The sequence below is a fragment of the Lontra canadensis genome, unplaced genomic scaffold (genome assembly GCF_010015895.1).
Source record: "Lontra canadensis isolate GAN:19392208 unplaced genomic scaffold, GSC_riverotter_1.0 scaffold316, whole genome shotgun sequence".
Classification (NCBI taxonomy): Eukaryota; Metazoa; Chordata; class Mammalia; order Carnivora; family Mustelidae; genus Lontra; species Lontra canadensis.
This window is the reverse complement of record NW_022631310.1, coordinates 141,203-153,054: the sequence shown is the minus strand read 5'-3', so window position 1 is coordinate 153,054 and position 11,852 is coordinate 141,203. Positions and strand designations below refer to the sequence as shown.

General features: G+C 43.7%; 1 protein-coding gene and 1 pseudogene across 1 annotated transcript; one reads left to right on the top strand and one right to left on the bottom strand.

Moving 5' to 3' along the window:
* Positions 1-3,109: 3,109 nt before the first annotated feature.
* Positions 3,110-11,401, bottom strand: LOC116862744 (guanine nucleotide-binding protein G(I)/G(S)/G(O) subunit gamma-10). The gene is made up of 3 exons (XM_032850152.1): positions 11,260-11,401; positions 5,451-5,582; positions 3,110-3,823 (listed from the first exon to the last, which is right to left on the bottom strand). Exons 1-2 carry the CDS (start codon positions 11,338-11,340, stop codon positions 5,457-5,459), a joined length of 207 nt encoding a protein of 68 aa, XP_032706043.1. The 5' UTR covers positions 11,341-11,401; the 3' UTR covers positions 3,110-3,823; positions 5,451-5,456.
* On the top strand, positions 5,855-6,694 carry LOC116862743 (annotated as a pseudogene).
* Positions 11,402-11,852: the final 451 nt, after the last annotated feature.

Sequence of the window (11,852 nt, the reverse complement as noted above, 5' to 3'; positions counted from 1 at the left end):
GGAGTCTAAGTATTTGAGTCCTCCTGTGGGCATTTCTCAATGGCGCTTGCTGTTTAAGGACAGATTCTGCCTGGGCATGGAACAGCCTCTGTCAGAGGCTGTGGGAAGCAAGTCTTGTATTAGGAGTCTGGTGACTCCTAAAGTGAGCTCTGCTTTAGCAGAGCACTCCTGGGAGCCACTGTCACATGACAGGTTGGGCTGATCCATAGAAGCCTGAAGGGTCTGGTTGGGCCCTTGCTGGGGGACCCAAAGTGTCAGTCTGGCCTTCCAGTATCATCTTCCAAACAACCCATCACAAAGAATTGTTTGGAACAGCCCCAACTTCTCAGGCTGGCTCTTGGCATGGAACTTTGATTTTTTTTTTTTTTTTTTTTTTTTTCCCTCTGAGAGCATTTCCCTGTGAGGTTTTTCATGTTCCAAAAAGTTACTTGTCCTTAGATCCATTGCTAGTGATAGGGCTGCTCACCTTTGAGAGGTTTTGGGAGATCTTACTCCGAGGTCCTAGGTCCAGCCCTAAGTTTGAGGCCTCACGAGAACATCAGCTGCCCCCTCCAACTGTGGAAGACATAGATACTCCTTCCTTTGCCACTGAGATACAGGGCCCAAATGGGAATTAACACCAGGGCATTGACCCCTTGCTTCTCACAGTAAATAGGTTGGTTTTTCTCCCCCACATAGTAAGCTGACCCTCAAACAAGAGATCAAATAATTTTAATAAATAGAGCAACCTGGGTTAGAGGGGTGGGGAATGCCAAGAGCAATCCCAAATGAGAACTAAAAAAGTACCCATTTTTCTGTCTTTTGCCTTTATATTCAGTTTATGATTTTATCATACAACAGGTTTTAACTTAATACTTATTTAAATTATTTATTTAAATTAAATTATAGGAAGGTATCCACATCTTTTCTTTTTGATTTCCTGGCTTCCTGCCTTGCTTAGGAAGACCTTTTTAAACTTTTTAGTTATACAACTATTCCCTTAATTTTTCTTCCAATACATTTGTATTCTTTCTTTAACCGATGTGCATTTATTACATAATACAAGTCCAATTTTATTTCCTTCCATGTGGACAACCAGTAATGCCAGCATTATTTATTAGTAAACCATACTTTCCTACCAAATAGAAAAGTCAAGTCTATTTCTAAACTGTTATGATCCAATCATTTATTTGCCTATTCCTATATCACAATAATTTTTTTTTTAGTATTTTTAAGTATTTATTTATTTGACAGAGCAAGAGAGATCACAAGTAGGCAGAGTAGCAGGTGAGAGGGGGGCCGGGGGGATGAGGAGCAGGCTCCCTGCTGAGCAGAGAGCCTGATCTGGGGGTCGATCCCAGGACCCTGAAATCATGACCTAAGCCAATGGCAGAGGTTTAACGCACTGAGCCACCCACATGCCATTCTTTGTAATTAAAAAAAAAAAAAAATCATAGTTTTAGGGGCACCAGGGTAGCTGTCGGTAAAACATCTGCATTTGGCTCACATCATGATCCCAGGGTCCTGGGATTGAGCCCTGCATCATGCTCCCCACTCAGTGGGGAGCCTGCTGTCCCCCTGCTTGTGCTCTCTCTGTGTCAAGTAAATACATAAAATCTAAAAAATAAATAAAGGGGCACCTAGATGGCTCAGTCAGTTAAATGTCTGCTTTCAGCTCAGGTCATGATCCTGAGTCCTAGGATCAAGCCCGCCATTGGGCTCCCTGCTCCCTACCCCCGTTCATGCTTTCTCTCTCAAATAAATAATTAAAATCTTAAAAATAAATAAATAAATAAAGGGGCACCTGGGTAGCTCAGTCAGTTGAGCATCATCCCAGGGTCTTTGGCCCAGGTTATTATCCCAGGGTCCTGTAATGTAATGAAATACACGGATAGATTTCCTTTTATCAAAATAATTTTGTCAGGTTGTATCTTCTCTTGATATACTAGTGAATTTGATTTGCTTATATTTAGGACACATATTTATACTCATAAATGAGAAATCTATAGCTTCTTGTATTATCTTACCAAGTTTTTGCCAGAGGAGAAATCGGAATCAAGAAAAGATTTTTTTCTTTTTGACATACAAAAGTCTGTACATAATAATGTATACAACTTAAGGACTTTGGAGGTAAGTATATACCTCTGAAACCATCATCACAATCTACACCATAAACTTATCCATCATGTCCAAAAGTTTCTTCTTGTACCCTCTTATTACTTTTTATAGCAACACCTAATATAAGATCAACCCTCTTACTAAATTTTTCGGTATACAATACAATATGCTACCCATGGCACTATGCTGTAGAGTAGATCTCTTGGACTTACTTACCTTTTATAAATGAAAATGAGTTTTTTAATGGAGATTTTTAAAAATGCTTATTGTTGTTAAGATGGAGACTGGAACATGTTTAAATGTTGACAGAAAGGATCCAATAAAGTAGTTGAAGATAAAGGAGAAAGGATAATTAATAGTGTAATTTCAAAGAAGGTGAAACAGATCCAGAGAACAAATAGCAGGGTTAGAAAAGGGACACCTGAATTTTGATTGAATGGAGGGAGAGATTCAGATAATTTAGATTTGGAAATTTAGTGGCCAGAGATTAAGGGAGTTTCCATATGATGGCTTCTATTTTCTCTACTTGGAAACACTAATTATGCTAAAAGATATTTTCATTTATTTATGGATTTATACGTAACTATTTCAAAGTGCAATGTTGCCAGAAATTGAGGTGTTTCTGCTCATTTTATATACATATATATATAATTTCTTTTACAAAGTTCTACAAGGACTTATAAGCAAAATCTCACTTCCCACTTCTAGCACTCAATTTCACAAGGAAACAAAAATCCATGACACCTTAAAACAAAATCTGACACAAAATGTTGCTATCATAGAAAATGATGAATTAAGCAGAAATTTTATTTCCAAGCTCATCAAAGATTTTTACAAACACAAAGTATCCTTTTAAAAGTGTTCCAAATTAAATCAAAGGCACATCATCAAAATAAAACACTTGTGACATTAAGAATTTATGTAGGTTGTAGTATTTTCACATTATTTTACTCATTTGTAATGTTCTAAAGAACACATTTTTTTAAAGACATGAAAATAACGTAGTTTTTTTTTGTTTTAAGTACAACCACAACTATAAAGTAGAGGAACTTAAGAAAACAAAGACCAAATCTGCTTCAGACACTGGATGGGGCAATCTAATACAAAACACAACATGAATCTTTCCAAACGAGTTTGCTAAGAAACAGCTCCTATGTTTAGTGTTACAAATGAAAGAATCTTCTCATTTAGAAAAATCAAGACAGCATTTGATTAACAAAGCCTACTCTTCCCCCAGTTTTATACTTGCTTATCTTCATTTAGAAACTGTAAATTCAGGAGAAAAGAACAAGTTTTGTTATGGTATAAAAATCTTGGGAACAACAAATTACAAATATTCAATTTTTAAACAAACAAAAATGTTTGCCTTCCCAAAATGTAAACATCCAGTAAATAAAACAAACAATATTCCAGGAATAGAAACACCAGTAATTTGCTTATGAAAGAGGTGTATTTGGTGGTAACATTTTTGTTTGTCTTAAATATAAAAGCACTTTACCAAAAAAGAGTCTGGCCATTATTATCTAAAGTCTTCCCCCTCACCCAGTTTCCTTATCTGAGTAAAAACTCATCAATTTCTATAAAATTTTGGCTATAGGACCAGGCCAAGGAAAGGTCTGAAATATCTAAGTCATTTGGCTGGAGAAAGTGTTTTCTTGAGACTTGGAGGCAGTTAGTTATTCATCACTTTGCGCTTAAAAGCATTCCTCAGTGAACTTCTTCCTTACTGAAAAGAGAATGAGGTAGGTTTTCACGTTAGTAAGATTTATACATATAATTAACTAGTCATCAATTCAGGTCACTTTAGTGTTCTCAAAGTAGAAAGTAACAATATAAAAAATATCTAAGCTACATTATTGAATGAATAACACCCATTAAGCTGCTTTGTAAAAAGGAAAATGCTATGCCAGCACAAGACTATTACTTTAATACCATAAATGTAGACATTTTCCATTAAAAGGTATAATAGTACCTAACAGCATGATTACTTCTGTTAATATGAGTAATTCCCTTTTGCAAATATATGAAAAAGGACCTAAGATGTTTACTTAAGTCTTATGAAAATCCCTCAGAACACATAATTTGAACTATATTGGCCCCAAAAGACTACAGTAATCTATGCCCTGACCTCTTCCCCAAAAGTGGGGGGGGAGTGAAAATGTGAATGAAGGAAACGCAACACGTTAGGACCCATGAAATTCCCAATAGGCCACCAAACAGGTGTTTTCATTTCACTACTCAATTTGTAAAGCTTTTTTTTTTTAAGATTTTGTTTATTTGACACAGAGAGATCACAAGTAGGCAGAGAGGCAGGCAGAGAGAGAGGGGGAAGCAGGCTCACCACCGAGCTGAGAGCCCGATGCGGGGCTCGATCCCAGGACCCTGGAATCATCACCGGAGCTGAAGGCAGAGGCTTTAACCCACTGATCCACCCAGGTGCCCCTGTAAAGCTCTTTTAACTCTACCCACGCTTTTCCCCAATAACTACATTTCTTCCTCTATTAAACATATATTCTGGGGCACCTGGGTGGCTCAGTGGGTTAAGCCTCTGCCTTCAGCTCAGGTCATGATCCCGGGGTCCTGGAATTGAGCCCCGCATCGGGTGCTCTGCTCAGCAAGGACCTGCTTCCCTTCCTCTCTCTCTGCCTTCCTCTCTGCCTACTTGTGATCTCTCTCTGTCAAATAAATAAAAATCTTAAAAAAAAAAACAAAAACATATTCTGGGGGCACCTGAGTGGCTCAGTGGGTTAAAGCCTCTGCCTTCAGAAGCTCAGGTCATGATCTCAGGGTCTTGGGATCGAGCCCCACATCGGGCTCTCTGCTGGATGGGGAGCCTGCTTCCCTCTCTCTCTGCCTGCCTCTCTGCCTACTTGTGATCTCTGTCAAATAAATAAATAATCTTAAAAACAAACAAAAAAAAAAACATATATTCTGAAAGCCTCCAGGAAAGAAATCATAGCTGGTGGTAGGAACAAGTCTCCTCTGGGGAGTCCTTGGTCCAGAGAGCAGCAAGTCTACTGATAGCACCAAACAGCAAATCACAACACTGGAATGGTGTTAGGACAGAGATGGTAGGATTAAGGTCATGAAATTACTACCAGCCAACTCAGTTAAAGACCTCAAGTACATAAGGATATTAACTTCTCATGAGTTAGTGCCCAAGAGGATTGAGACTCACTTAGTGAGATGTATTCCACAGACATGCTGACTAGAGTCACCCCTCAGGTGCATTTTACTGTTTCTTATTTTAATTTCCCCCAAATAGTGGATATTCAAAGCTCAGCTGCCCGATTCCTTGGGAAGCCCTGTGATAATGCCATGGCCCAAAGACAGCACAGTGTGTCATTACTCACCGGTCTTTAGAATAAAGCACAGGATCTGGGCTCCCGGAAGGGGTTGCTTCCAGCTGGAACACCTACCAGCAGGGCATCCTTGCAAGCATTCTGCATGCAGTACTGCTGCAGCTCTGCAGCCGCCTGCGAGACCTGAAACAAAGGGACACCAGCTTGATGTGCTGCTCACAGCTGAGCCATCTGATACCCTGAAAAATGATCCTACAGCCTGATAAAGGTCCCACATCTTGTGATCTCCAAAAGTCTTTTTTTTTGCTGAAAGTTCATGTTACAGTTTCCATGATTTAGGGTATTTTTTAATTCTGTTGCTTCTTCAATAAAAGAAAAATAAAGCTGGTATCTTTGATCCATTTGGAATCCTAGTTGTGAGACTGACCTGGTAAAGAAATAGCTCATTCTAGCCCTCTAGCTGCCATCTTGCGTCCCCGCGTGTGTGCACCTAATCTCAGCTGGTCCGCCCGAGACCCCCTGAGCGCCAACCCTAGTCCCCCGCGCGGTCCCATTTCCGCTCCAACAAGATGAAAGAAACTATCATGAACCAGGAGAAACTCGCCAAACTGCAAGCACAAGTGCGCATTGGTGGGAAAGGAACTGCTCGCCGAAAGAAGGTGGTTCATAGAACAGCTACAGCAGATGACAAAAAACTTCAGTTCTCCTTAAAGAAGTTAGGGGTAAACAATATCTCTGGTATTGAAGAAGTGAATATGTTCACAAACCAAGGAACAGTGATCCACTTTAACAACCCCAAAGTTCAGGCCTTGCTGGCAGCGAACACTTTCACCATTACAGGCCATGCTGAGACAAAGCAGCTGACAGAAATGCTACCCAGTATCTTAAACCAACTTGGTGCAGTCTGACTAGTTTAAGAAGACTGGCTGAAGCTCTGCCCAAACAATCTGTGGATGGAAAAGCACCACTTGCTACCGGAGAGGATGATGATGATGAAGTTCCAGATCTTGTGGAGAATTTTGATGAAGCTTCCAAGAATGAAGCAAACTGAATTGAGTCAACTTCTGGAGAAGATAAAACTTGAAGAAGTTACTGGGAGCTGCTATTTTATATTATGACTGCTTTTTAAAATTTTGTTCATGGATCTGATAAAATCTAGATCTCTAATATTTTTAAGCCCAAGCCCCTTGGACACTGCAGCTCTTTTCAGTTTTTGCTTATACACAATTCATTCTTTGCAGCTAATTAAGCTGAAGAAGCCTGGGAATAAAGTTTGAAACAAGATTAATAAAGTTCTTTGTCTAGGAAAAAAAAAAAAAAAGAAAGAAATAGCTCATTCTAATACTTCCTTTACAAATTTTCACTTATAAAGCATGCGCTTATATAGTCAGATTTGCCATGTGAGCAGACTTTTTTTTTTAAAGATTTTATTTATTAATTTATTTGACAGAGAGAAAGAGAGAGAGATCACAAGCAGGCAGAGAGGCGGGCAGAGAAAGAGGGGGAAGCAGGCTCCCCGCTGAGCAGAGAGCCCGACGCAGGACTCGATCCCAGGGTCCTGAGATCATGACCTGAGCCGAAGGCAGCGGCTTAACCCACTGAGCCACCCAGGCACCAGAGCAGACTGTTTTAATGCTTACAAGGCTGAAGCCTTATCCAGTCTGCCCAAAACAAAGTGACAAGTTTTCTTCAAGCTTTTGAGGCAGGATAGCTTATTGGGTAAAAGTGCAGCCTCTGGAACCAAAATGCCTGGACTCAAATTCAGCTCCATCATTACCTGTATGATCTTGGGCAAGTTAACTTAATTTCTCAGTTTTTGTTTGCTTATCTGTGAAATGTATTTTGTAACAGTATGTGAGTCAGTGAGTTGATGAGACAATTAAATGAGCTAAATGCATGTAAAACACTCGGAATAGTGTTGACACACAGTCAGCAGTACATTTGTGGCAGACTACAGAAACAGTTACAGTATTTTACAGCTCCTCTCACCAACAAGAGTCTTTCCCTAATACCCCTTGAATCTGGGTTAGCCTTGTGACCTGGTTTGACCAGGAAAATGTGGTAGAAATAATGGACACCTTCTAGGTCGTAGGTCTGAAGAGCCTTTGCAGCTACCTCTCTTGCTGTGGTTGGAACTGTAAGACCATCTAATGAGCCCAGGCTAGCCTACTGGAGATCTTGTGGAGAATAATCAGTGAGCGAGCTCCTGCCACCTGCCTCCCAACTTCCAGACATGTAAGTGAGGCCATCCTCAGTCATCCAGCTACCAACCAACCCTCCAACTGACTGCAGATGCATGGAAGAGTCCAGCAAAGATCAGCAGAACTACACAGCTGAGCCCAGCTCAAAATGTTGACCTAAGAACTGCGAATTAATAAATGTTGCTTTAAGTGACTAAGTTTTGGAGTTTATTAGCACTGATAAATATTATTCTGCCTTTCTTCTTAGCCTCCATTTGATGCAGATTTGTACATCGAGGCTTTCCTCACATTCCATTTTATGTGCACTGAGAAGGTGTTTTGTATAAAATCTCACTCCTATCATAAAAAAATTGGTTCCAACTGCTGTTCAAGTATCACTACTAGTTTGTGTTAATTTTCCAAGTTTCTAAATACCTGGAAAATCAACTCATGTTATAGTTACCAACTAGTTCCTAGAATGCCTTACGAATTTTGGTTTCATTAATGTAATAACAGTTTTTATTATATAAATATAAAAACATAAAATAATATTATCAAACTAATGGTTAAGCTTCCTTTTCCCTCAAAAGAAGTTCTGACATGTTCATGTTGATTATTATTGGAATTAATGGTTATATATAGCAGCTATTAATTCACAAGGAATTTAGAACCAATTATGCTCATGCTTACTATTGCTCCATCAAAGGGAACAGATGAACTCACACATGATGGGTAGAAGGGAGACTAACCTCCAGGACCCCTGGAGAAATTGGACTAACTGGACTCTACCTAAAGAACATGGACAAAAAGTTAAGCTGAGTGGATATGCAGAGAAAATAAGAGAAGAATAAAAGTGGCCAGCATTTCTCTAGCACTTTTACAGGAAAAAGACTTTGGGGGTGGGGTTGGGGTGGAGTACAAGCTCAAACAGTTAGAAGCTGTTATTTGCCATGGGAGGTAGGATACCCAAATTATATGGCTTTCCTTGGATTGAGTCCAAGCTCACCCAGCAACTTCTCAGAGATTTCTCCAAAACAGAGAAGGGGCCCTTGGAATATTAAGCATTCCAATTCCTGGTAAGAGATGCCCTCCATTATATGCTAGAAACCTGGTGTTCTGGCTTATTTACTAGTTAGCAAGTCTGCTAATGAGAAGGCATCTGTGGATGTGCTGAGAGCATCCATTCATTACTGAGCCCTGCAATAAGGCAAACTAGATCCTGGAATGTTGTGACTCCCTAGGGTGCTGCCTTAGAGAAGCCCACCAAACACCTGAAATCATACTACATATGAGAACACCCCACAAATAAAGTTATTATCTGTGTGACTTTGAGCAATTCACTTGAATTCTCTGGGTCTGTTTCATCACACAAAATTATTTTTTAAATGTAGAAAATACCTTGCCTAGCTACTCCACAGGATAGGCAGGCAACTGGCTCCCAGCTCTCCTTTCCCTCTCAGGTGCCAACATTATCCTGACCATTTTCAACAACCCTAGTTTCAGTTTCCTGACCTCCTTTCCTCAGATGGCCTTCTCCTCAGCGCCAAGTTACAGCCAACACCTATAACTGCTCCACATCTGAAATTTTACACTTTAACTTCCTACTTTCTGATCACAATCTCTCCTACCCATCCAGAATGCTACTTTTTCCTCACTACATCCTTTCTTTGACCTCAGGAGAATGCCTCCTCCCCCTTTGCCAAGCCCATCACCAGGAGGCTGGCTCAGCTCCTTCTCTATCCAGTATGCGTTCAGCCTCCTTCTGGCCAGCCCCTCAAGCTCCTTGCCCTTTGCCCCCACTTCCATCTTTGTGTTATACCTCCTCCGCTAACCCACTACTTGGATCAACTACCATCCACCTTGGACACTCATAGATTCCTGGGTGACTAAGTGCTAGTGGAGGAAAAACAAACAACAAACCCCACAAGTAGGGCAATCAGTCTCCATTCTCAAAGCAGCTCGGTCTTCAGAGTCACAAGGTGCCTATGGTTGTGCCAGGTAGGGGCTCCTCTCCCATCCCCAACAATCCTCTCCTCATCCTCACTCTTGTGACTGCATTAGCTCCCTCCCCTCAGCCCTAGAAGAAAACTTGGCCTTCTATTTCACAAAGAAAAATGTCATCATACAAGTCCTTAAGTCCACACATCTAGAAACATCTTCATACATGTCCTGATCTCCTTTCTTCCTATCTCAGAAGTTGCCCCTCCAATCCCATGTCCCCACAGGCAGACTGCCTGTCTTCTCTACCTCCAATTCTCCTTCTCTATTTGGTCCCCCTCAATCTAAAAATAGTTTGTTCCTTTCCCTCAACATTGAAATAAAGCTTTTCATTTCCTAAATTAAAAGAAATAAGGGTGCCTGGGTGGCTTAGCTGGTTAAGCGACTGCCTTAGGCTCAGGTCATGATCCTGGAGTCCCGGGATGGAGTCCCACATCGGGCTCTCTGCTCAGCAGGGAGTTCTGCTTCTCCCTCTGACATTCCCCCTCTCATGCTCTCTCTCAAATAAATAAATAAAATCTTAAAAAAAAATAATAAAGTTGTTTCCTCTTTAAAACCAGATTTCTTTTTTAAAAAGACCTGCCTACCCTTTTACAATCCAGATTCTTCTACCACTACCTCTGTTACTAAAACCTCTTCTGCATGCCATAACTCTCCTGATCTTGTTTTATAACCTTCACGTATGGTCTAAAGTTATTTTACTTATGTGTTTATTGATGATCTCTGCCACTATGATCACCACATTCTCAGTACCTAGAATAGCGCCAACTACAGAGAGAAGGCACTATGGAAGTACACGGAATATCACAGCAGTGTTCATTCATACACACGAACATACATTCTACAATAATGCTACCCTAGTTGCTCAACACAATATACAACAGATGCTTTTGAATCAACTGACTAAACATTAGACATAATAACGAAGCCTCAAATTTTTGAAAGCCCCTCCTTCCTTGCTTTCTCTTGGTTCTCCTCTCCTCTCAGCCATCTTTGGGCTGGTCCAGGGGTCCACCCTCCGGTCTTTTCGTTGACACACATTTTTTACTCCCATACATTCCTAGGACTCCTTTCAACCTTGTCCTCTGAGCCTCCAGCTCAACCTGGACATCTCGGCGAAGTCCACTCGTCCAACACCGAAGTGCTCATTCCGCGAAGCCGCTCTCCCTCTTCTCTGCGGGGGCTAAGGGCAGCGCTCGACGCCCTGTCACCACGCCAGAAACCTGAGCCCCGTCTTCGTCCGCGCTCTCAATCCTTCAGTAAGGCCGGTCCTCGTCTACTCCGCAGGCCGGGACCGCATCCTCCCGCAACAGCCCAGCCAGGCCGGCCGCGCGCCGCCCGCATTCCTGGTCTGCGCGCGTGCGCCCCGCACCGCCCCCCCCCCCCCCCCCCCCCCCCCAGGCCGGGTCCTCACCGCTGACTGGGAAACTCCCCCAGGGCACTCGGCCGGGGCCCCGCTCGGAAAGACTCGCCGGTCTCCGCGGGCCCAGCAGGCGCGGCCTCCTATCACCGGCCGCATCCCCGCCGAGGCCGGGAAGCTGGCCAGGACCCGGCTGCCGTCCTCACGGCCGCCCACCACGACCTAGCCGCGGCGAGGGGCAGCCGGCCTCTCCCCTCACGCCTCCCCGGCGGGAGCGCGCCGTCACCGCGCCGCGAGGAAAGGGCGCCGCCGCCCGTCTCACCTTGATCCTCTCCACGCCGGCCTCCAGCTTTAGCTGCTCCACCAGGCGCTGCAGGGCGTTCACACTGGCCCCGGAAGACATGGCGGCGGCGCTGGGCTCCGAAGGCGGGGGAACCGGGCCGCGGGAGCCGCGAGGCCCCGTGCGCTAGCGCCGCCCCGGGGCGGGAAAGCCGCTGCGCCCGCCCCGCCGCCGCTGCCCCGCCTCTCCCGCTGGCCGTCTCCAGAGCGACGGAAGCCGCAGGTAAGCGACCGTGTGGGTTCCCGAGCCGCCTGGCACTTAACTCTGTCTGCTCTCTAAACGTGGATAGCAGCCGCACCTGCGCCTGGACGCGGAGCCGCGGGGCAGACCCATCTCCTCAGCGCGGTGGCGCTTCTGGAGGAGCGGGCGCGACCTGCGGGGGTAGGGGGCTCCGGGGCTCGGGAAGGTGGAGACGCACTCCTGAGAAATCGGAACTGGGACTCGGGGTGGCTGGAGCCCACGTGGCAAAGGAGCTGAAGTAAGCTCTTGGGGGCTTCCGGGCCTTGCTGTAATGGGGATGGGGGGAGAGGGAGGACGGTTGGTAGAGGAGCCCCATGAGACGGTAACCAGTGTGT